The sequence below is a fragment of the Lepisma saccharinum genome, chromosome 4, assembly GCF_977018435.1.
Source record: "Lepisma saccharinum chromosome 4, izLepSacc3.1, whole genome shotgun sequence".
Classification (NCBI taxonomy): domain Eukaryota; kingdom Metazoa; phylum Arthropoda; class Insecta; order Zygentoma; family Lepismatidae; genus Lepisma; species Lepisma saccharinum.
Genome location: NC_139232.1, coordinates 63,862,694 through 63,887,874, shown reverse-complemented (window position 1 = coordinate 63,887,874; position 25,181 = coordinate 63,862,694). Strand labels below are relative to the sequence as shown.

The following is a 25,181-nucleotide window of genomic DNA, read 5'->3' as shown; positions in this document are numbered from 1 at the left end:
TTAATTTGCGAAGATGGGGATGGGTGATGATATGATGAAATTGATGAATGGACACTCACAAACATCCATGCCCAGGCCAGGATTCGAACCCGGGTCCCCTGACGTCGTAGCGTGATGTGCTAACCACTCCGCCACGGGAGCCGGCCTCTTAGTGATAAGGTTTAAAGATCACAATGGAAAAATTCGCCTCATATAATAACAATTACACAATTTCATCGATTGAGAAAAAAAATGTGAAATTTAAGGGCAATATTTATAAATGTATTTCGTGAGAATTGAATTATTTTCATTGTAATACTATTATTATATATAATTTACATATTTTCCTCCAATTAATAAATTTCATCATAAAGTAAAAGTTTGATATAGTTTTCAAAATTCTTTCAATAATGAAATCTTGAAACTTTTCTATTTATTTCATGGAATATTACAAGGAAACATTCCTAACTATATAACGTTGCTCACAGTTTGAGTAATGATATGTTCTTATGTTGTAATAGAGAAAGTAATCGCTAATGTAATCAATCATAAATTATATTCCAACAATAGCGTTCTCATCTTTGCAGGGAATTTATAATTTTCCTTCATATGAATAAAATTGTCGTATATTGGGTAACATTGCACGCCACGCCTGAAATACGTATGTACAATCAAGGTTTTTGTCATTGTTTGTTTCTTGCTTTTCTGTCTTAATAATCAGTTATCCGTTATGGCTGTCTTACAAAGCGTGTCAGTGCTATACTTTACTGTTTGCCATGTTTATTATTATTTTATGTTGAACTGTTTGGAACCAGAATATATGCATGTCATTCGAAAATCTTGGAACGAGGTCTTACTTTCCTACACTCTATTCCGGGAATCTGTGGAGCAAGGCCGCGCATAACTGAAGAGAAGGGGAGAAAACGAGTAGATGGATAGAAGCAGTGAACGCCGCTGCGAAGGGCTGGTAGCTGCAGCCGCGTTTCTGATTCTCCACGAACTCACTTCTCCTCTCACGCGTTCATTGGTCGATCACTCTCGAGTCCTGCTTGTTTTCGTTCGCCTGCTCCTTAGTTTCCCTGGACAGAGTGCAAAGTGTGATAGAAATAGCTTGATTTCTTGCTCTTGCTGCTACATTTGGAACATACTCCATATATTATGCAGCATTTAAGCTCTCAGTATCAACTGAACCTTCAATGCTCAAATGTCAGAGAAGGTGGTCTCAACAGGAGAAAGGCCACTTACGTGGGCGACTGGATGGTCTCCTCGGGGGGAGAATCCTCGCTGACATGGCGACGAGTTCCGACGCTGACGTGCGGGAGCGACTTTGCGATCTTCGGGTTGTAGATTTTGGGGTCGCTCACCATCCTGACGAAGAAAGAGCGTTTGTACGCCAGATTCTCCTTCTTCTTCCTCTCCATCATCTCGTACACTTCCTCGGTCTCCTCCTCCTCCACAGCCTTCTTCGGTTCAACCTGGAACAGAAAAACGTCAACGTGTAAATCGGTTCAAATCTGACTGAATCGACTAATGGAGTACCAGAGGCCCAGCACGAGTCTATGACATCGCAGTGAATTCGCGACCCCTCTTCAAAATCTATCATCTGGGAGGATACGAGCAGTGGCGGCTCATGCTACTTATTGTAAGGAGGGCTGCATTCATAAAAAAAAAAAATACCTTACCTTAACTATTTGAAGATGAACTCCATGCGGCGGTCTTTCATTCAATTATTCATTTTTACTTATACGATTTACCATTCAGAATACCAGATTATATAACTTACTACCAGAAAACAAATAACTCTTTGAATCGATTCGAAAACTTAAACTACCACGCACTTACTGACAAGCGAAACGGACGCGTTGCATGGCAGGCCACTGTATCTCTCGGTAATCGCTTGTTTATGCCCGGTGTCCGCCGTCATAGTGTGAGAGCTTTCGATTTCTACCACTTGGCAGCAGCACCGTACATTGGGCTGCGTTAAATGCAGCCCGCTTTGTAGCATTGACAAGGGCCTAGCAGGGAGGGAAGTGGAAGCAGTGCTTACGTTAGAGTTAACATGGAGATGTACTGGCAGTCCCCGAGAGGGAAGCGGCTTCATATGCCAGTTTGCCGCTTTTGTCGCGTGCCAAGTGAATTTGAAAGCTTCACACAGCGCAATGGGACGCAGTAAGATAGCGGAAGTATAAATATTTAATTTTTGCACTAGTGGCAACAAAATATAATTTGTTTGGGGGGGGCTGCAGTCCTGCAGCCTCCCTTCATCGGCCGCCACTGGATACGAGGCTTCGAGAAACGATCTTCAATCATGCAAGCAACCACTATACTCTATCCCGGGAATCTCTGGAGCAAGGTCGCGCATAACGGCAGAGAAGGGAAACAGACAAATGAGATGAGTGAAACAATACACTTCGCTGGAAACGGCTGGTTGCTGCAATCTCTTTGCTCCTTCCGTGCAATCCCGTTCCCTCTCACATGTACGTACGTTGGTAGAGGAGTCTCGAGTCACTACTTGCGCAGAGACTTGTTTTCTTTCCAGAGATTACTGAGACAGAGTATACGATGCGACATGAGATCTTTAAATTTTTAATGTATTTTGACAGGTATCGGAAACGTAATACAAAAGAGGGGCTCATAACGCTTCCCTTTGGCCCAGTATTCTTAAAAAGAAGAACGCCAAAGGAAGGAAGATCGCAAAATGAAGGCTCTAACAAAAGTATACATAGCCACCCCCATCCTGGACACGGCAGTGCAGGCTGTACGAAAAAAAAATCTGCATAACTTTTTGCGATGACACGTTTTGAAATTTGCAAAGTGAAAAGTCAAGGTCATGTGAAAAATTTTATTTTTATCCAAAGATAGGCTTGTTACATATCGTTCGAAAGCTTGTGCAGTTCTCTGTGCAATAAACGTTAGTTCAGGTTTCTAGGCCAAATAGGGACAGAACTAAAACACGTTTTGAATAGCTAATTGTTAGGTTGTGGGCTGTTGATATTGTATGGAATAGCTCGACTACAAGATCGCAGAGAAGTTACGAGGATAAACCAAGCAAGCTAGTAAACCTTAGGTGCGTCGTGTGTTGTATAGACTTCACAAGGATGCTGATCCGTGAAAAATTCCGTGGTGAAGGATAGGGTAAAAGCACACATTTTAATGGTTCCTAATTTTAGCAAAGCCACAAGCGGCAGGAGGATCGTGAATGGAAGATACAAGGGAATTTGCACCAAGGGCTATCACAAAGATTATGTTAATTGGACATACATTTCCAAAAACTCTTTAAATTTTTTCATAAATTTTAAAGAATATAAGAATTGATTCTCGTCGCAAACTTTTTTTGAAGTTCTTAATATAGTAATCACTAGTCAATAGCTATTTGTTGGTAATATGATCCAGGCTAAAAATCTAATTACTTTTAAAGTTATTGGGCACCGTTTCATTATATTGAGAGAATTTTTTGAAATGTACATATAGAAATACTACATTTGGAAATAAGAGTTGAATTTACTTTTGCTGTCTCGATCAGCATCCCGCGATAAAATTAAGACTTAAAAAAAACTATACTCCATAGCGCAACAGACTTCCCAAGCAGATTTTTCATTAGCGACGAGTGGTCAGCGCATCGAGTCCCATCGTCGCTGTTTCTTGCATTTCGAGACCGGAGCCGGCCACTTCATTTCAAGTAGAACTTAATAAAACATATGTAAAAACTTCATCAAGTGGAAAATTAATGTATTGTTGTTCTAAGTTCCTTATTTACATAAAATGTAAATTTACTGCGATGCGTATGCATAAAAAATCCCGATATCGTTACTGCAACCACTACACTTTGCAGGATTGGTAACAACTGGAAATTATTGAGTGTACTTTCTGTCATATACTATACCTCACTCTATTTTACTTTGTGAAATAAATTCACACCAATATCATTGTGAAGGCTTTTCACACTACTATCATTCTAACACTCAATGCATGCACTTTATGCTAACATTATAAAACCACTGCAGCATCTATTGAATTTCATGCTTTTCGTCTTGTGCTTTGGCGTTCTCTAGTCATCACTTCAGTTTGTAAATTAAAGACAAGAGAGTAAGAGGGACTCTTGTTTTTTTATAAAGCCTCCAACCGTATCTCTTTCTTTCAGCAAAATTTGGGTGATGTTACGTACATGAACATGAATACTCTACACTAATTAAAATGTCAAGATGAATTGTTTGGACTTTCAACCCCTGTATTTAAGACTAAACGCACGGCCATGAAATTAGGCGGGTGGCAGAAGTTCGCGCTGTTGCCACTTCGGAGCACAACCCCGTGTGTTCGGAGGTTTAAGAGAATGAAAAATATCGTTGTAGAGTTGGTCTTTGTAATACAAGCTGACAGTATTTGCTCAAAGGTCAGGGATGACACAAAAGTGCCCCGGAGAGAGGTCGTTCTGACTCTCGAACTAGGCAACGCAGCCCGGTTGACGTTACCAAACAGTGCGCGGGAACCAGCGACTTTCGTTCCGTTCTCGCTTTGCTTTTCCCATACGTGGCACCAGCGCAATTCTGCCCAGCCGCCTATTCTAATGGCCTTGCGTTTAGTTCTGTCTTCGACTTAATGATGGTGTATTATAGCCATTTGGTCAAAAGTATGTGTGTGGAGAAAGCAGACAAAATGAATGGTAATGTCTTGGAGGATTATTTACAAAGAAGAATTTAAATCTTGAACCTTGAAATCGTAAATACGTCATTACGTCTCTCTCTCTCTCTCTTTCTCTCTCTCTCTTTCTCTCTCTCTCTTTCTCTCTCTCTCTCTCTATCTGTGTGTGTGTGTGTGTGTGTTCAACCAAACACGTCCACGTATTGTCAATTGATAGGCTAAAAATGAACTGTATTTGCAATTTTATATATAATGAAACCATTAATTTATTTACAAGCGGTTCACAATCCTTCAATCACCGTTTGAATTTGATTTTTACCTACCATTTGACTAGGAATGAGGTTGACTTATATGCCGCTGTTCATTGTATTCATTTTCCACATATTATTTTTCTTCTTTTTCTTGGATATTAATGACGAAACCCTTGGCATTAACCTACTTACCTAAAGATAAAGAGTCGTCGACACTTGAAGAACAACAACCTGCAACGCACCGGAAGTAGATGACGCGTTACGTAACCGACAGTTTCCGGTTTGCGTCTGTGCGGTTAGCCACCCTAGAACTGGTCTTTACGTAGGAAGTTATACTTTGAATTCGGAAGCGGAAGTGTCCACTCATATCTTCTTACCTGCATTCGCGTATTTCAACCCACTAAGCTAACAGTAACGATGGAAACGAGTAGATAATGTAAATCAGACGAAAAAACATCCTAAAGTCCATACGTAAACTGGATGGAAGAGGAATCTCTTACGTCAGCTGTTGATCAGAATGTCCTACTTTAACTCCTAGACATAAGAATATTACGATAATCCTGATGTTAAAAACTCAGCCGTAGGGAAAGTAACTAAGTACGCGTTAGAATTTCTTAAGAAAATGTGACTGCACAGTCGAAATTTTCCAGCAAAAATGACACTGCAGTAAGAAGTACGTCACCGAAATTTACTGTCCAGTGAGAATCTCGATAATGTAATGAGTCTGGTAAAGCCATGAGTTCCCATTAAAAATATGACTGTGCAGCCAATATTTTCTATTGCTAAATGTGACTGAATTTTCTTTTGGTAAACTTTTGTAAAACATGACTGTTCATTCAAAATTTTCTTTTGTTACCTTTTGTAAAATATGATCACCCAAATTTTTCCTTCGTAAAATATGTCTTTTGTAAAATATCACTGTGCAACTAAGGATTTCTTTCGTAAAATATGACTGTGCAGCCAAGATTAACTCAGTACGAATACGTAATGTTGTATCCCTTTACTCCAGACAATTATGTCCTATCAAATAACTGATAATTGCAACGAATAGATCTGTTTCTAAAATTACCAGGTTATCTTGTCGAAAGCAATTAATTCTTGTGAATTTACGGGCTGTTTTAAAATTAAGTGATGTATATTTTATACGACTTGCTTCATCTGTGAAATTTAAGCTTCACATGACTTAACATTCACCCCTAGCTTGGACAGGACCGACAGTACACCAGGATGCACCGAACACTCTTTACTGAATCTTACCTTAAGGCAAGGACGCCTATGGTTAGAAGATCTGGGTTTTCAAGTTACGGACAATTGTTCAAGTAAGTTGTGACTGAGGGTCAAAGTCATGTTGCTATTGTTCCTATAACCTCCAAAACAGTCGAGTTCTCTCCTATTGGAAAGTACATGATAAGTTCCAATGATAAACAAGAATTTAGAAAAAGTAATTGTTACTGGTTCAACAACAGTTTAATTTAGGCTCGACGACATTGTTGATCTTCGACTAAAGAAAGGGATTCCTATTGTTTGCAATTACCAGTGGAAACAAAAGTGACACTAATTCTCAGAACGGAAGGCATCAACTCGTATTACCAGGGAAACAAGTATTCCGCGTATGGTACTTCTTGTTAACTTATATTGAAACATTTATCAGGGCTTACCTCGTCTTTCATGTTGATTTCGTTCTTGTAGGATTCCAGCAACTCGCCGGCGAAGTCCGTAATCACTTCCCAGGCATGCTCTGTGAAGGAAGATCAAGAAAGGTGCGTCAGTTCTTAGAATTTTCAAGGTAAACTTGCTGGACATTCTTGGACCTGCCCTTACAATTTGCAAAGATAAGCCTTCATTTTAAATCCGAATAACTATCTTACGTATAAAAACCCCTACGGGTTTTTAGGATCGAACATAGGCTATGCCAGCCTAAAGCTACTCGCTTAGTTGAGAGGTACGTTTATAGCTTGGGGTAACACCCCTCAGAAATAAAGGTAACACGTACAACATTTACGCTTCAAAACACTTTTTGACTGGTCTGGCAGGGTCAAGTTGTAATCAGAAAGTTGTCGAGTGAACAGTTGTTGCCTCCAATTTATAGTCTGATTATTGTCGATTGATACGTAAGGAGTTACAACGAGGAGTGGTGCGCTATAAAAGTTTCATTTCAGGGACCGTGCCTTATTATCTAAATCGGAGACGATCTTCACATCTAGATCTACAGGTAAACGAACATCCTTTTCTATTACATCTTGAACCTGCAATACCAGTCGAAAGAAGTGTTTTAAAACGTAAATGTTGTACGTACGTGTTACCTTCATTTCTCAGGGGTGTTACCTCAAGCTATGAACATACCTCTCACATAAGCGAGTAGCTTTAGGCTGGCATAGTCTAAGTTTGATTCCAAAAACCCGTAGGGGTTTTATACGCTTATTAGAATTTCTGCAGATCAGCGGTTCTGAACATTTTATTTTGTTGTTGCGGACACCCTGGAATTAACTCATTAACCCTTGCTATCATACAATACAATTTATTACAACAATAATTATAATAATTGTTTATTTTTACTTAATGTTGAATACAGCAATGGCCAGATATTTCTACAACTAGTTCTGAACGCATTATCGTTTAAATTACCTGTAAGAGTTTTTTTTATCAGTCCTCCATCATTGTTACTATTTCCTGAAATAAGGGAATTGTGTCTAGTTCTATATTTAGGAACATTGTAAGCATGAGCTCTCATGACATAGTCACTATCAATCTTTGATTAGGGTCAGTACAAATACAATTATTTTGTTACTCCTTCTTAAATTCAGTGTTCGTAAATTAGGAGATTCCAACTACTCCTCATATTTAAATGTTACATAACAATTTTTGAGTTTTCATACACAGTAATCTAATAAATAATTTCTGAATTCTATTTTTTCCTCATGGACTTGCTAAGCTTCACAATTCACTTTCATATTCTAGTATTGGAGGTACAATTGTGACATATAAAAAACTGATTCCCCCCAAATCTGTTAAATGGAATCCAATTTAAAAGTATAAAAGCTAGTAGCTTTTTACAAGTTTATTTTATGTGTTTATCAAATAATAGTGCTGAATCAATAATTATTCTTAGATCCTTACTCCTTACAGCTCCTTGGTCCAACCCTTTATGTAAGACTGAACAATCTTACATCTTAATCGTAGGAAAATATTATTCACATTACTTCTTATCATGTATATTTTATCTGTTCGTCGTGCAATGTTCTAGAATCTAGATTAGCTTTGGCTTCTTGATAGACTTCAAGATAGAGGAAGATATATGAATAACAATTCAGGAATTTTCACAATGGAGTTTTCTTGAAGATATTATCCAGAAATATAATCAGTGAAGAAGTTGCGTGAAAACATTTTAGAAGATTGTTCTCTGGCATCCAAAACACTGTAATCTCTTAAGAACGCAGACACAGGAAAGAGGGACAATAGAGAGGCGGGTGCAAGACAAATTATGTGTGCGCTAAAACCTATTATAACTAATTTAACAATGACAAAAGCTCATAATACGTACGAACATTTGACGTTGTAATTATACAAAATTGCAAGCAGTAGAAATAAAACACGTTCAAGAATTGTTCGAAATCGCAAAATCTTTTCTTCCCAGAATACAAGTCGGATGAATGTAGCAGAAAGAGATTCAAAATTCTCATTACTGTATTAACTTCATTATCTTTTAAAAAGAACAGTGCATTGAGGTGACCGTGGTCACCGTACCAAGAGCCAACTCCGATATTATCCGAGTATCTTTAGCAGATTATTTCATGAGTTCATGAGAAAATCAAAGTATAAAACATGTGAAAATACCTCGACCTTTAGTAAAAGTTATTTTCCTTTTTGTTTGCATGTGTGTCAGTATTTGAAAGTAGTAGTTACTTTTCAAACTAAGGGTAACTGTAGTTACTTTTTTATAAAGTAATTGCAACTCAGTTACACTTTACAGGTAATAAGTAACCAAATTAAGTAACTTTTACAGTTATTTTTCGTAACATTTCAACAGTAATTGACAAAACTATGTTCTACTAAAAAAGAGACTTAAAAATGGATGTATGTGTGTAGGTGTGTGTATGTTTGTTTGTTCCGGCATAACTCTCGAACGCCTGGAGCAATTTCAACCAAACTTGGTACACGTATCACTTGCAATCTGGAAAGAATTACTGTGGGGCTAAGACACCCCTGGTATCCCTAGGAGTGGGGGTGGAAAGGAGGTGACATGTAGAAATAATCGAAAACGACCGATATCAGTGTGGAATCCATAGTTTTCTGGGTCTCTAAGATGAATAGTGATACTATACGAATGCCGTTCAAACTCCTGGCACCCCTAGGGTGGGGAGTGGGAAGGGGTGATATGTAACAATAATTAAAAACGTCCGATATTATTGTGAAATCTATAGCTTTCAAGGTCACTATGATGAATAGTGACACTACGAATGCCGTTCAAACCCATGGCACCCCTAAGGGTGGGGGTGCGAAGGGGCTGACGTAAAAATAATCGAACACGACAGATATTAGTGTGGAATCTATAGTTTTCGGGGTCAATAAGATGAATAGTGACACTACGAATGCCGTTCAACTCCAAGTTCATCTCTTATCGGCATGGGGGGTGAGAGGGGGTGAAAAATGACATGTCAAAAATGACATACATTAATGTCGAATCCATAGTTTTCGGAGTCGCTAAATTGTTTAGTGAACCCACCCTTGAGCAAACAACACTATAGTTAGAATTCATTATTTTCCTGTCTAATAGAAGATTGGGATAAATAAATAACCGGGTAACGCCTGGAAATAATCTAGTAATGGACATAAATTACTGTAACTGAAATGAAATTATAGGTGTAAAGTATATAATTTTAGATTGGCATACATTAGGTTGCCTCCCTTCTGGGCGTACAAATGCTTTGAGTGACGTAAAAGAATTTACTTTCAATAATCTTAGATCTATAATTTCATATTTAAACACGAGAAGTTTATTGTACTTTATTTTAAGTTAGTGTAAACCTTTTGATGTTCATCAGTAAAACACTACAACAACGAACTTCAAGTTCATGCATGTGATACGTAAAGCTATCCCCTGTGCATCTTACTGGGCCATTATGGTACATAGATGTGGAGGACGTCACATATTCTCGATCTCGGCCATAGTGGAGGTGATGCACCGTGTATGTGTGTGTGTGCGCGTGCACGTTTTCAAGGAAGCCAGGTTGTAAACTAATTAGAAACTAGGTTGCTTCGTAATCACCATCATCTTATTGAAATGAACAATTTTATTCTAAATTTCTAAACTGTTTGTTTCATTGTTTTAATATCTGGGCTTCAGGCTTCGCATATATTGTAGATACCTTCCTGATATATGATTCTTCCCCATTACACTGTATACACGATATTTTACTGATGCGTTCCCCTCTATTTCATTAGATGTATGTATGTACGTATAACATTTAATTTAGACTTACTTCTTATCTCTCACCTCCTACCATTTAGACATAACTATATTCTCTAATTAACAATAGAGTAAAAAAAGAGGCATTTACCAACATCTGCATCTGTGGCATCTTGGGCGACCACACAAAACCTGATGACGTATTTGTCGTTCATGGACGCCGGGACCATGTGCAGCTTCCCCGAAGCGTTGATTGATGACAGAAACTTCTGATTCAGGTTGTTGGTGCCTTTCAGGCGAAAGCACACGAGGCCTAACTGAAGGGGGAAATATACATTATAGATGGCAGTGGTAAATACAGACATTTTGTAAAGAAAGTTTGCAGTTAATTTTCTTAGATGCTTAATCAAGAAGACGCAGTTATTTGGTAAAATTGTAGCTGCTGAAAACGAAGTAAAGTTGTAAATGCAATGTTATTAGATGCATAATAAAGTATACAAAAATAATACAAGATTAATTCAAAAATTTCAAATTTAACTTAACATAATTGAAGTTTCAAATTTTTGTAAATTTAGGTATCGTCGGAAGTATACTCGTCACAAAAAGTTTGGAATATTGTTATATTAGGCACAAAATTTTGAATTGTTATATTAGGCACAAAAAGTTTGCAATATTGTTATACACGTATTAGGCAATAGGTGATAGGCGAGGTGGTATATGTCGGCAAATGTCTAGCAGACACAGATACCATGTGTTGTTCCAAAGCCTTGCCTATCACCTATTGCCTAATATAAGAATATTCCAAACTTTTTGTGAGAAGTGTAGCTATTTCTGAACGGTTCCCATACACATATAATTGAAATGTGGGTTCCTGAAACACTTTCTGAAATCAAACTGTGTAGTGTGTAATGCAACTGGCAAGCCAAAGCTGGCAGGAGAGCAAATATATGTCTTTATTCAAATGCCCTAAAATATATGGTTACATACGTGAAGAGATACTATATATCACTGGCAAGCAAGAATATAACAGGCCTCCCCAATCCCGTAGTCGGCTTGTAATCAAGGGGTCCAGGGTTCTATATCCGGTGGATACACACAGTGGTTCGACGTATCCCACTTAAACTGTAGGTCCCGATTAGTTTATCTAAGAATAAAATAGACTTTTAAAAAAATACGAAATTTGTGTCCATGGTACTGGCTAACAGCTTTGTACAATTTATAAAAGAGTATTTAGTCATCCGAAAGGTTGTTGAGAACAATGATGTTGAAGAAGGGTAGCCACACTTAGGCTATTTTGAGTAGTGCAGATGTAAAAGTCGCCATACCGAATGTAACAAAGTTGGAATATATAAAATGATATGCACCCGCTTAGATCTTTGTCGTCGCGAAAAACCGGAAAGGTAGTAACCCCTCCTGCAGAAAAGATGGTGGAAGTTAGAGCAACGGAATTATGGCAAATGAAGGCTGGAAGTCTCCAGGCTGTGGTTCCACAAGACAATAAAAGGATGACATCACAGGATGACGTATTGCGTCTAGGAAGTGCTTTTTTTTCTTAGTGCAGAGTAAGTTGAGTCATTGCGTTCAGTTTCTTGACAATTTTGCTTCCAAGAAAAACAAGTGGTACAGCAGGTACTTTATTATTTAATTATTTAGTTGTTTTAAGTACATAAACGCGCCGACTGTGATACATCTTCTGTTCTAAGCATAAATGGCGACAGGATATGAGATTTATGATAACTGTGAGGCTACGTTGTATATTTAATGGAAAAAATAGAACCTTGCGATTATATATAGGCTACAAGCATGGGCGTATATATAGTCCACGTAAGGGAGGGGGAGGTTCAACTTTTGGTATGATTAGGGTTGCTTTATTTCATAAGTGAAAATCCAGGGCACTGCTGACCGGAAGCTTATTGGCGAGCGGGGAGGGAGGGGGGGTACTGGGCCCAACAAAGTTGTTTGTATGTAATCACGAAGTCACGCTACTTAGTATTGATACTTTTCTGTTCATCTTGTGTCAAATAACTTGAGAATGTTACGATGTTGACCTGGTTTTCTTGCACTGAGTTTTTAAAATTTCTTTAAGAAGACTCGAGAAAAAAAAATGATAACTGATTTGACAGTCCCAGTGTAGTTTCTTATCGCAGAAATTCCGAAACTTTCAGGAAATTTCAGACATTTGGTCTGCAGTCCCATCTGGTGTGTGGAATTACGTAATTTCATTCCATCCTTATCCCGTACTATACGTCTCGAATTTAGGAAAATAAAATAAGTCCGAAGAAATTTTTATGAACAAGCGGATAGAAACTGTATAAACATTTTACTGAACCAATAGGGGAGGGGGTTTAGATCCGTTGAACCCCCCTTAAATACACCCATGGCTACAAGTATGAACATAAATAACTTTATAAACGGCGATTCAGATCATTACAATATCTAGCTTGCAATAAGGTTACACTAATGTTTGCTTCATTGATTTATCATCATTTATAACTATGCGGAATCAGTGTTGCCGTATAATCTGAGGGTGCAATTCCCATTTTCAAGCGGAAAGTTCCCACATAATAATAAAAATAATAATAAGTAATAGTAGTTGTATTTTTGATAACTGGTGTAACATATCTCTAAAGTTTGTTGGTGGACCATGCGTCTGATTTTTTTGAAATTTTATCTCATTTCAATATATTCCAATTTTTAAAGAAATACATCTAGAATTCCCTCTAGAGCAGTGGTTCACAAACGGTGGTACGCGCACCTCCAGGGGTTCATGAACGACTTGAAGATGGTAAGCGATCAGCTCGGAAGAGAAATGTCGAGAATACCCACACAACATTTTTACTGCAGGTGTGTAGAGCAGACTACAGTGTTTCAGACTTCATAGCATTATCACTCAACAGGTAAATAAGACTGATTTTGCCACTGATACTCTTATCTTTGTTCACATGTTTTGAAATAAACTACTACTTGGAAATCTATAATAGACTAAATTTGGAGCCGAATCTCCGCTTGAAAGTTTCAAGTGCACAACCAGGCATCAAGAAACTGTGTCAGGCTATGCAGGCACATCCTTCTCACTAGAAACTCTAAGGATTTACACTAAAAAAACTCCAAAATTGTGCTTGACAGTTTGTTTACAAACTTGTTTTTGTTCTTTACTTTCTTGTAACTAATCATAAAGATTGTAAACGTAGGAACACCCAATAAAATAATAAACATAAGATTATAATGCTTATTTGTTTACCATCTTTCCACATATAGCCCGAACGCCATTTTGCTCTATTGCAGATACACGCCTCCAACATATCAAAAATGCCCCAACAATCAGGCAGCCAAAAGAACTCCCCAAAACCCAATATTCGGAGAAAACCTGTGGTGAGGGTTTTTAGACGTTTAGTTACGACTGAAGGGTACAATGACCAAAAAGTTTGAGAACCGCTGCTCTAGAGTATTCCAGAGAGTTGTTGAAAGAATTGATTCCGTTGCTATCTAAATATTTGTAATAGTGTCAAATTGCTGCAGGTTAATTTATATTGCGAATGTCAAGACCATGCAAATGCAGGCCATTCCTCCAAGAAGAATGTTTTTTTCAGAATTGAGAATATAATTTCCAAACTAGAGAACATTCAGTCGAGAGGGTCCATCAGATTCATCAATGTTGACGAAAATTCAACGTACGGCTTTTCATATTTAGTGTGACTGTAGAAATGTTAAATAACGATCGAGATAGACGTCGCACACGTGCGATTGCCCTGGTTGGATAAACAGATGGACTTCTAGGCAAGAAGCGAGGAGGAGAGTGGTTGCTGGTGAACTTACTCAGCGGACAAGGCGATCTCCTACCCCGGTGAAGGTCTGAGCATTTTCTATGTAAGCTTATGGGATGTTTTCGGTATTTTGGTCACGATTATCTCGAGAACCAGTTGACAAAAATTTTCCAAATTTTGATTGAACACTGAGAAAGGATGTTTATAGAGACCCACTGATTAATATTTTCATTTTTTGCATCAACGTCCCGAAAATTAATTAATTCATTTTACTCTATTTTCACTTTTCTTGACACAGCAACCCTGCAGAGCCCAGTCGCCTGGCTCTTCACGGACCCTCGTTCACGACTAATGAGCCGGGAGGAGAAGGGAGGGAGGCCCGAGGATAACTCACCAGATGTTTTCGACCTGTAGAAATCTGCTACAGGTATAAATATCCGGGGAGGAAAGCTCTCGGAAGATTTAACTGAGTATTTTTGAAATTATAGGGCCAACTTGAAAATGGACAAAAGAAAGTGTTCAGGAATGCGAATAGAATCAGCACAGATATATATTCACTTAGTCTGGAGTATGAAATTTCTCGAAGTACCGGGATGGCGAAAGTATGCTGTAAAGCATTGCTGTTCTCAAGGAGGGGTTGAGGGCAGCATATTCCCCAGTATCTCAGATGTCAAGAAGAGAAGTAAATTACACAATGTCCATTTCAAGAATATTTCGGCAAAAATAAAGCGCAGGTTAAGTAGTTCATGAATATCTGGATAATGAACTTCTAACAATTGTATAGATCAGTCTCCCACCCCATCCATGACCAATAGCGCGTCCCCCCCTTAGATCATGCCATAATTCCCATAAAGTATTTTATTGCGACACTCTCCTATTACTAAAAGTCATTTTTTAAGATTTACTGTATAATTTACTTGATCTGCCCCTTCTCCAAATTATTCCTTTTCTTCATCTTGGAACCAATTATAGTGAGTTGAATTAATTACTAATCAAGTATGTTCCTCTCCGCCTCATCGCACACATTGCACAACGATGTCCTTTTTATACATATATTTTAGAAAAATATATTGAATTTTATGATAGTGAAAGGAAAAATATTCCTCACCAAGAATTTAGATGGGACGGTCTGCGTCATTATCCCCTCACGCGCGAAGCGCCTAATAATCCGGGAGGAGGGGGAGACCCAAGAGAATAAAACCCAGATGCACTCGACCTGCATGCAACCGGTTTCGGGTATATGTAACAGGGGAAAGACCCCTCAAGATCAATCTTGGTATTTCTTTTTCTAAATTGTGGACGGGAAGTTTCGGAGCAAACGTTTGATGAATAGAAACAGAATAATCGCAGATAGTGTATATTCGTTTAGTGTGGAATATGAAATTACTGTGCTGCAAACAGTGCTTCCGGCAAGGAGGGGCTTCGGGCGGCGGTATATTCCCAAGAATACAGATCAATTGCGCTAAATCAATTTCAATTTCAAAAATATTTCAACAACGACCAATATATTGTTTTGTTCCGTGGTGGAGGATTCTCCCCGATGGCACATTGTTAGCTTCATCGCCTTGTAATCAAGGCGTCCCTGGTTTAATAACCGGTGGAGACACATAGTAGTTCGGATCCCACTTTAAGCTGTAGGCCCAGTCCCGATTAGCTTTACTATGCATAAAATGCAATTAAATCAATGTTTCATGGTCGCAAGAGTGTAAAACATCTGAGTCACATAAAATATAACGTTTAGCTTGAATTAACAGTGTTACCTTCTCAAAGCATTTAAATAGAAATGGCATATGCATGGTTTCGTTACACATTCCAACTTTAGGCCAAAACCTAAATAGTTTTACTAAATTAAAAAAAAAAATACTCTCAAAAGAGGAACACTGAAAAATTTGTTTAAAAGCAGATTTTCATGCCCCAAATATCGTACTAACAATAATATTACATACGCGTGTATGCATAATCACACAATAGCAGTAAAGTGGAAAATAAAATACGAAAATTGTATTTATTTTAACTCCACATACATACATGCACCTCCATAAGTGTGTTATGTATTATGTATCTGCATGTCTGTGTTAACTTATATTTCTGTTATTGGCCTGCAACCGTGGCGGAGTGGTTGGCACAGCGCTCTACGACGCCATGGGTCCTGGGTTCGAATCCCGGCCTGAGCATGGATGTTCTTTGTGATTGTGCCTTCATCAATTTCACAATATCATCACTCATCCTCATTTTCGCGATTAGCCAAAACTGGATTAAAAGCGACGCGAAATAACAAGAAATCCAAATGATCCGTAAATATGTTTCATGCTTCAGGACGTACTGGTAACCTTCATTTTTCACCCCCTGGAAGTTTTTTTGCCCTAGTCCATGTCTATGCAAGAATACGTTTATCTACGAATACGACAATTCTATTTATTACGTAAGGCATTATACAATATACCCCGAGGAAATATCAATATTTACGAGATTTTCTTCTCTCAGAAGATGTAAAATTGGGTTTTCATGTTGTTGTTTTTCCGTGAAGCACTGTTCTTCCGTCGAGTAGCTAATCTGGAGTACGTACATTTAAATCTTCTTACACATCTCACTATGTCCGAACAAACTGTCGTACAACATGATTTTTACTCGCCAAAAGTCGTACCATTTGTTTTTATTGCGCTTTCTGTCCTGCCAAGACAAGCAGAATGTCCTATTGCGCATGAAATACATATATAACAGCGATGTACGTAACGTATCTAACCGTTATGGCCAGGGTTATGTCTGTCCGGTTGTCCCTATGCTAAAACATAGCACCAGCTATCGTAAGGCACAACCAACACCCCCCAGCTATCAATTTTCTCTTGGAACCTTGAATATATGTGTACGACAGAAACACACTATTAGATTGTAGTAGAAAAGGTCATATGGTTCAAGAATAGTAGAATTTGATTACAGGTAGCAAGAATGATTTCGAAGGATTTAAATTTGAAACAGATTTTCGTAGTGATTAATTCTGCATAGGTATAAGTTCTGCAGTTGTGATGAAAAGATCTAGTATTGAAATGCAAATTGGAAGCCCTTTTAATACTAATATTTTCATCACGATTTCCCTATATTGATCGCTCTTCGGTCTGATTTTCCGTGTGACTATGATATGTACCCAGATTCCATGTAACACTTTCCTAGTCTTCCACGTTCATGACAAACATGCCGCTCTCAATATAGCAACTGCTACCGATATTTTCATTTGATACTACAAAATTTATGAGGATAATCCGAGCTTGTTCTCTTGGAAAGATCGACATCTACCATTTATTCCCGGCCGGTCATTCACGCCAAAAATAGTTTAGGCCTAGAGGCCATACCAGATGCGCTGTCCTGTTGAGCGATCATATTTCACGGCATGGTCCACTGCGTTCTTTCACCTCGTGTCAGTTCAAATGTGTGTGATCTTCATTTGAGACAAGTGTTTCGGAAAGCAGTGTCTGTCGAAGATTTGTGAAATGGAAAGTGGCGACGATATCAGCAGAAAGAGGAAACGGTGCTACTCCCGGCTCCCGAGAAAGAAATCCCGACAAGCTTCTGTACTTCGGGCATATTGGCAAACCCACAGGTAAGTGAACATTGTTAAACTTTTATTTATTATAATTGTAGCATTTTAAGAATATGGCATGGTGCAATCACGTATCAGAATTACAATTATACTAAATTCATTCTGAGAATATACAGTCACCGCAAGAATTCCCAGCAATTAAAGAACAGAATATTTACAATAAAACTGAATTCCTTGATGGAACGTGTAACAGGATGAAAATTGAGAAATCCTGGGATTTGATTCTATGTGTTCGTCCCTCATCTAATTCTTTAATTCACCAGCACCATTTATTACGACTGTTGCGATCAAGACGAACACTCCATATACCTAATCAAGGGGTGGGAGGCCAACATTTTGAACATTTTTTGGTATTGAACATTTTTTGTCAAAATAGCGAGTGTGAAAAAGGAAGATACATACATGTATACTTGGAATAGAAAGGGGTGGGCGGGTGTTTTGTAGCTCTCTCTTCCGAAGGGAATGTTCGCCACTGGTTGCAATTAATCTGGAGAGGTTGACATGCGATGGGAGGTAAAAAGAAAAAGCATAGTCCATTTTATCTAGGAAAGCGTTTGACTTACCTGTCAAGGACGTATTTAGGGGGGGGGTCCGGACCCCCCCGAAAGATTTATCAAGTAACTAAAATTAAATAATGAAAAAAATATTATTTTAGCTGTTTGTGTTTAAAATTATATTGGGATCATTTCTGCTTTGAAGGTCAAGAAGGACGTATTCAGCCGATCACTGCTTTGTATAAATAAGTCGAAATATATGATTTTCTGATCAATTTGTAGGTTTATTTTTCGCTGTTCCTTGTGCAAATTGTTATTAGTTTATGTAAGTCCGATGTTATTACAAATACTTTTTAATTTGCAGAAAAACTAAAACAAATTGTCATGCATTATTAAAACGTGGGAAGTAACAGACGGGATAACACAATTAACAATAGATTAGAGTGTTTTCGCCGTGCTGTCGACTACTTTCCTCCCTGTTTTTTGGACTCGTTTACGGCGGAAAATGTCGTAAATCTCATATCACCTACCTTCTGACTATTCTTACAAAAGCCCCCTTTTCGTTATAATTTTCGGAATGTTCCAAAAGAACATCATCATCACCACAAGTATTAACTAAGGATGACCAGATCCAGACCACGGGTAATAATGGATCCGGATACCTACCATTGGAAACCAGGTTCTGGCCGAGTACGTATCTAGAAATGTATTTCGGGGGAAGGGGGTTGAACCAAGTTCCTAAAAATAATAATAAATTAAAACAAAAATAATTATAATTATATTAAATTAATAAAAATAGTAATAATTAAAATATTCAAATTAACTAATACTATATTTTTATAACAGCTTGTATTCATTATGTAGCTTACGGATAGTTAAGCTCTGCAATATTTGAAAAAGAAACAACTGCCCTGTTAAGAAAATTAATGTCAAGTAGATAAAAAATATTTATCAAAAAAGGATGTTAGATCCAGTTGACGAAATATAAAGTTCCTGGTAATATTTTATGCAATTAATATAAGTATTGATACATTTTGCATAAATCTCTTTTGGTATTTTCAAAATCATATGATCCCAATATAATCCTTACCTTCCAACAAGTTCGGTGAAAATAAAGAAACCTTGATTAAACAACAATTAAATTTACATTATTTAATCTTAGTTGTTTCATTCTAGTACTTAGTAAATCTTTCTGGGTGGTCCGACCCCCAGGACTCCCTCTCTAAATACGTCCTTGGTAACCCCCTCCCCATTCTACTTTTCTCGACAACTTTTTTCTGGTTTTAGCATACATACATTTCGCATGGTGAAAAAGTTTTCGTAAACAAATTAGAGTAAGGAAAGTGACCCACTGCTTACGCGTAACCTGATATTTCCCAGAACTATGACATGTAGTCTGCAATATGTATATTGTGTTTGTTTGTGTTTATTTGTGTATTATAGTGTGTAATGAATTGTATGGAAAGAGCCATGAAACTGTCCTTTGCCATTTTACGAACATTTATATGAAGTAAATAATTGAAAATGAATTTTATAGATTTCACAAACTGTTCAATTCCAACCGAACTATGTCATGTAGGCTGTGACACACACACATATTTATGGGTGTCGGAACCAGAAAACAGAGGCGATGAATTTGATGGTCTGGCTGATCATGCGTCACACAATTAAAAAGGCAATGTGGCAGGCCCTGGCCCATAGCTGTCGCACCATCGAGTTTACATATGTCTGTAGTTTTAGTTTCTGTGTGTGTGTCGGATTACGTTTATTCATCTTCCAAACCTTTGGAAAGCACTCGGCGGGAGAAACATGATACTTCGGTGGTGATTCTCGGAATTTGACCCCAGCTGGCAGGCCCTTCCAGTTTCTCCACCGCTGGAAACCGGCGATCTGGTGGTAGGAGGGAAAATGCCAGAAGTAAACAATAATAGCTGCAGAAAACAGATCGAGGTTGAGAAAAAGGATTTCTGATGTTTTACAGTCTTGCAAGAGCCGAAGTGGTCTATTTTGTCAACCCCCGTCGCGAACCTGTGAATGCAGCGCGCTGTGACGCCAGAGTCCCGGGTTCAAATCCCAGTTCGGACATGGATGTTTGTGATTGTTTGTCCTCAATGAACAAGTCGAGATTTGACATCAATTGAGATGAGTTTTGTGTGAGGAAAGCTGCCCCTTAGGGGCTTCAAAAAGAAAATAAAAAGGATCTGACTGCCATGCGAAATACCCGGGTTTGATTTCCGGGTAGGTGATCTAAGGTTGGAGTTTTTCCGGCCTTGTACCCGTATAAAGCGGCTCTGGGGCTGCCCCAGCCTCAAATCAATGGGCACCTGGGGTGGGGGGCTAAAAGCTGCAGTAGTATGGGGCTGATCACCACCTCCAAAATGGTCCAGTTCGAGAATGTGTGGGGCCCTATCCCCACATCCTCTAAATGTGCTTTCATGCCACAGTGGTACGCACAGGTAACTTTATCTTTTTATAGTGTTTGCAATGGAATTGAAATACTATAAAATATTATACTGGCATAAATAGGCTACTTGTATTTTGTGCATGAAATGTTTCATTGCATTAGTGATAAGAGCTTTCGAAATGATTGATTTAATAGTTAATTGGTTCTAATGTAGCCATTATGTAAAATTCATACATCCACAACCCGAAATCCGGACAGTCGGGCCGACCTGCGTGCGAAGTGATTAGCATAGCGTGCTAAAACGCCGGGTGTCCTGGGTTCGAATCCCGGCCACGGCGTAGAAGTTTTTTTTGTGAGTTGCCGTTCAACAATTTCATCTAATACGCATTCTTCATTATTGTTGCAATTATCCAAGTATCAGAAAGCGACGAATAATAACAAAATTAATCAGTCAATCAACGGACACTCGGTTCTAGGATCAGATCCAGGTACCCGGTTCCGCCGAACTTTATATTGTTTGCCATCTCTAGTATATACGTATGTAATCATGTATTATTTATACGCGGATCTTCCCGATGCCGTAGTGGTTACGTCGTCGTCTTGTAATCAAGGAATCCCGAGGTCGATACCCGGTGCAGGCACATTCTGGTTCGGACTCCACTTTAAACTGTAGGTCCAGCCCTGGCTAGCCTTTCTGTGCATAAAACAAATTTAAAAACAAACTCTACATTTATTTATGCATATATAGTATGGTCCGTTATCTACATTTATAATGGAAGAATAGTGTGTTTTACAATAATAAAAATAATGTAGTAACCAGCCCTGTAACGGAAACGCCACTGCTTTAGAAACATATTTGTCTCTCAGACTCAAACTCTCGGACCAAATTCCAACTTCATATTTTTCTTGGTCCGGAACACACTTCACCAATTTCATGCCACCACTTCCAGTCCATAATTTAAAAGCTACCCAGTTAAAAGCCAAAAGACATGTTGCTTTCTTTTCATCTTCTAAACCTGTTGTGTGTTGGGGCGAAACCACCCGCCGTGTTCCAAACCCTCTTTCTACAAGGTCATTAGGCGACCGCGAGCAGCTGCAGTGAACCTGCCGGCCGGCAAGAGGGTTGCCCTGTCAAGAAAAGTGAAAAAAAGTCTGATATTTCACAAATAAAATGAATTAATTAATTATGGGGACGTTGATGCAGAAAATGAAAATATCGGTCAGTGGTTCTCTAGAAACATCCTTTCTCAGCGTTCAGTTAAAATTTGAAAATTATCTGTCCACTGGTTCTCGAGATAATCATGACTAAAGTTACGCCCATAAGCTTACATGGAAAATTGTTCAAACCTTCGCCGGGGTAGGAGATCGCCTTATGGCTTTAGATCATCACTTCCTTCAGCTGAACTGACCCGTAGAACGCGCGGTACTCTAACCGGAAATACAGCACTCCTATTTCACTGTTTCACTGGAAACCAAAAATTAGTTCTCAGCCTAGGCTTATTTGTACAGCTGAGCTAAGAGTTGATAGATATGGAAGATAGATAGATAGATAGTGAAGGAATGAGAATTGCAATAGGAAATATGTTGGAGTAAGAAGAAAAAATAAATGTGCTCTGTATTGTCTAGCAAATACCTACACACTTTCACATCGCAGGATTCCACATGCATTTCCGCAATGACAATATATTTTTACACGGTTGTTGATCGGTAAGTATATGTAGTATGTTTCCTTGTAGAATCCGTCGTAATGCTGAAGCACGTGTAGATGTTAACCAGTTGCTTCGTCAAAATTCTATTTAACCAAAACGCTCTCAAGAATGAGACTTTTGTCATTTTAAAAGTTACATAGATTTTTCTTGCAGCCAAAATTTCATTTCAACTTTTGATTTACTCGTATACTTTCGTGTATATCAGTTTGCATTCCGTGACTCGAAAACTGAGTATTCTTTCAGAATCGAGAAAAAAAGGAAAGTTTACACTTGAGTCGAAAACGTTTTAAGTCCGCTTTATGCACAGGTAGACTAATCGAGACGAGACCTACAGTTTAAAGTTGGATCCAAACTACTGTGTCGCTCTATCGAGTATCGACCCCGGGACTCTTTGATTACATGGCGAATACGTCATCGGAGAGCGTACATCACATTTTTCAGTGATTTTCAAGGGATGTAATTGCAGTACTCAAATGGGCTATTGAGGATTGGACCTACAGTTAAAATAGGACTAAACTCTACTGGTTCTAGTGCAGAGGTTTCCTGTGCTACGTTAGGGTTTTTCTTCGATCTGTTAAACGTTGCACTAGATAAAAAGGTGATTGAAAATACTGGGAGAATCTTCTGTTATGTGTTATGTGGTAGTATATGAACTGGATGGATAACAAAGTTTTAGCAACAAACTAACTAACTCTCTAGCCTTCTTAAACCCGAAGGTTCATGGCTGCTGCAACACAGGCCTTCCATCTGTCCCTATCCTGAGCAAGATCTATATACTCTTTTCCATCTCTACCAATTTTCTTTAGGTCCATCTCATCATTATCCCTCCATCTTCGTCTTGGTCTTCCTACTGGTCTCTTACCATCAGGTTTCCCAACAAGAATCCTGTAAACTCTTTTTTCCTCTCCCATTTGTGCCACATGGCCTGCCCACCTAAGTCTTCTATTTTTTTATCATTCTAATAATATCTGGACATGAATACACATTATGTACTTCTAAATTATGTAACCTTCTCCACTCACCTGTCTCCTCATCCCTTTTAAGCCAAAATATTTTCCTAAGGATCTTATTTTCAAATACTCTCAATTTATGTTCTTCTTTCAATGTAAGGGACCAAGTTTCACATAAGTTTTAGCAACCTCCAAAAAAAAAAAATGGTTGATTTAAAATTTTTGGGTGCGTCGGCGCGTATGACCATTTTGCGCCCTTCAGTGTACACGGGGAAAATCCCTTTATTTAAAAAAAAAAAAACACCCTTACCATAAAATTTTAAAATGGGGGTCTATAGATCTCCTTGAAAAAGATTAAAAATTCAAACACAACACATTAAAAAAAGTCCAGCTCTTCTCAAAAAGCTAGACACATTGACTAAAACACTGTCATCGTCTCCCAACATAGCTGACAAATCGTTGGGAAGGTTGAAATCCTGCCTGAAATCAAATTGCAAATACGCTACTTGATATGGGAGTAAGTTAGTTATACCTTACCTTAACTTCATTAAGGACTTCAAACCTGTTGTCCTTCCGCACAAGGTCCTCGAACCTCTTGGCCAGCCTGCATTGCTGGCGGATGTAGTTCTGCAGCCCCTCGATGCCGTAGGACCTCAGCACGAACCACAGCTTCAACGACCGGAACCTCCTACTCAGGGGAATGCTCCAGTGGCGGTAGTCGATGGAGGTGTCGGAGTAGCTGTGCTGCAGGTAGAGGGGGTCGACCACCAGGGCTTGGGTAAGCTTGAAGCGGTCCCTCACCCACATGGTGGAGCAATCGAAGTTCACCAAGAGAAACTTGTTGGTGTTGCTGTTGAACGACATGGCGTACTCGATGCCCTTCATCAGATACTTGAACTCTGGGCAGATGAACGCGTTGCCTGCATACGCCCCGTCCACGTGCATCCACACGTCGAAGGCTTGGCAGACAGGACCGATTTCGGCCAGGTTGTCGAAGGAGCAGCAGGATGTCGTTCCCACAGTTGTGGAGACGAAGAAGGGGATGCAGCCAATCGCCTTGTCCTCTTCCATAGCCTTCGATTGTCATCATTGTGAAAAGATACAAAAAGAGTTGACTGGTAGTGTGTGAAATGCAAGAAAATGATGAGCCTGGAACGGCTTATATGTAAGTATAGTACCAGTGGCGGCGATTATGGGGGGCAGTACCCCCCACTTATTCCGCTTTTGCGCCCGCACTATGCTAAACCTTATCTACCAAGTGAAAGTGAACTGTCCTTGCCCTCCCCCCTCCTTCCACCCAGGTTTGGAACCCAATCGCCGCCACTGCTTCGTACTATGCTAAAATCAATGTTATTTTACATTACCTTTGCGATTTATGGAATGTAAATCAAGGGGTCCGGAGTTCGATACCCGGTGGTGGTACATTATGTTTCAGATCCCACTTAAAACTGTAGTTCCAGTCACGATTGGCCTTCATGTGCATAAAGTGGACTTAAGAAACAAACTCAAACTCGTGGAATGTAAGCTGGAAACATATCTTTATTTTCCACAGTTTTCCAAGCGTCAGCTTTTGGCAAATATTTTATATACTTAAATTATTTCTACATATAATTTCCATATTTATAAACATTTTCCGACATATATTCAAGATTCAAGCTATTGCTACATTGTTTTCTTCTTTTGCTAAATATTAAAGGTTTTCCGTTCATCTGTGTTCTGCTCGTTTTGTAGTCTCTGTTTATTTTAATTTGGCAATATACAATGCAGCTGTTATTCTAAGATTATTACATTATTGTCAACAATAGAGAATGCAAGCTTAAACTTACTCCATAAAATCCATTTATTATTTTCAATATGCACCCATTACTTCATGCATTGTTGATCGAAGTTTCAATCAATATAGATCTGTCTTTAGGGACAACAGGAGGAGATTCACGTACTTTACAATTAGTGTCATGTAGGCCTAATGCATTTAATTTAGCTAGGTGAG

At 38.7% G+C, this 25,181-nt stretch overlaps 1 protein-coding gene across 1 annotated transcript in view; it reads right to left on the bottom strand.

Moving 5' to 3' along the window:
* The window catches only part of LOC145986522 (aromatic-L-amino-acid decarboxylase-like), a 67,833-nt gene that overhangs the window by 4,066 nt on the left and 38,586 nt on the right, over nt 1–25,181 (bottom strand). Inside the window, exons 6-9 of the mRNA XM_083120631.1 lie at nt 23,729–24,265; nt 10,427–10,592; nt 6,527–6,606; nt 1,225–1,454 (exon numbers count right to left, since the gene is read on the bottom strand). Coding sequence (XP_082976757.1) covers nt 1,225–1,454; nt 6,527–6,606; nt 10,427–10,592; nt 23,729–24,265 — 1,013 coding nt within the window. The remainder of the gene's footprint in view (nt 1–1,224; nt 1,455–6,526; nt 6,607–10,426; nt 10,593–23,728; nt 24,266–25,181) is intronic.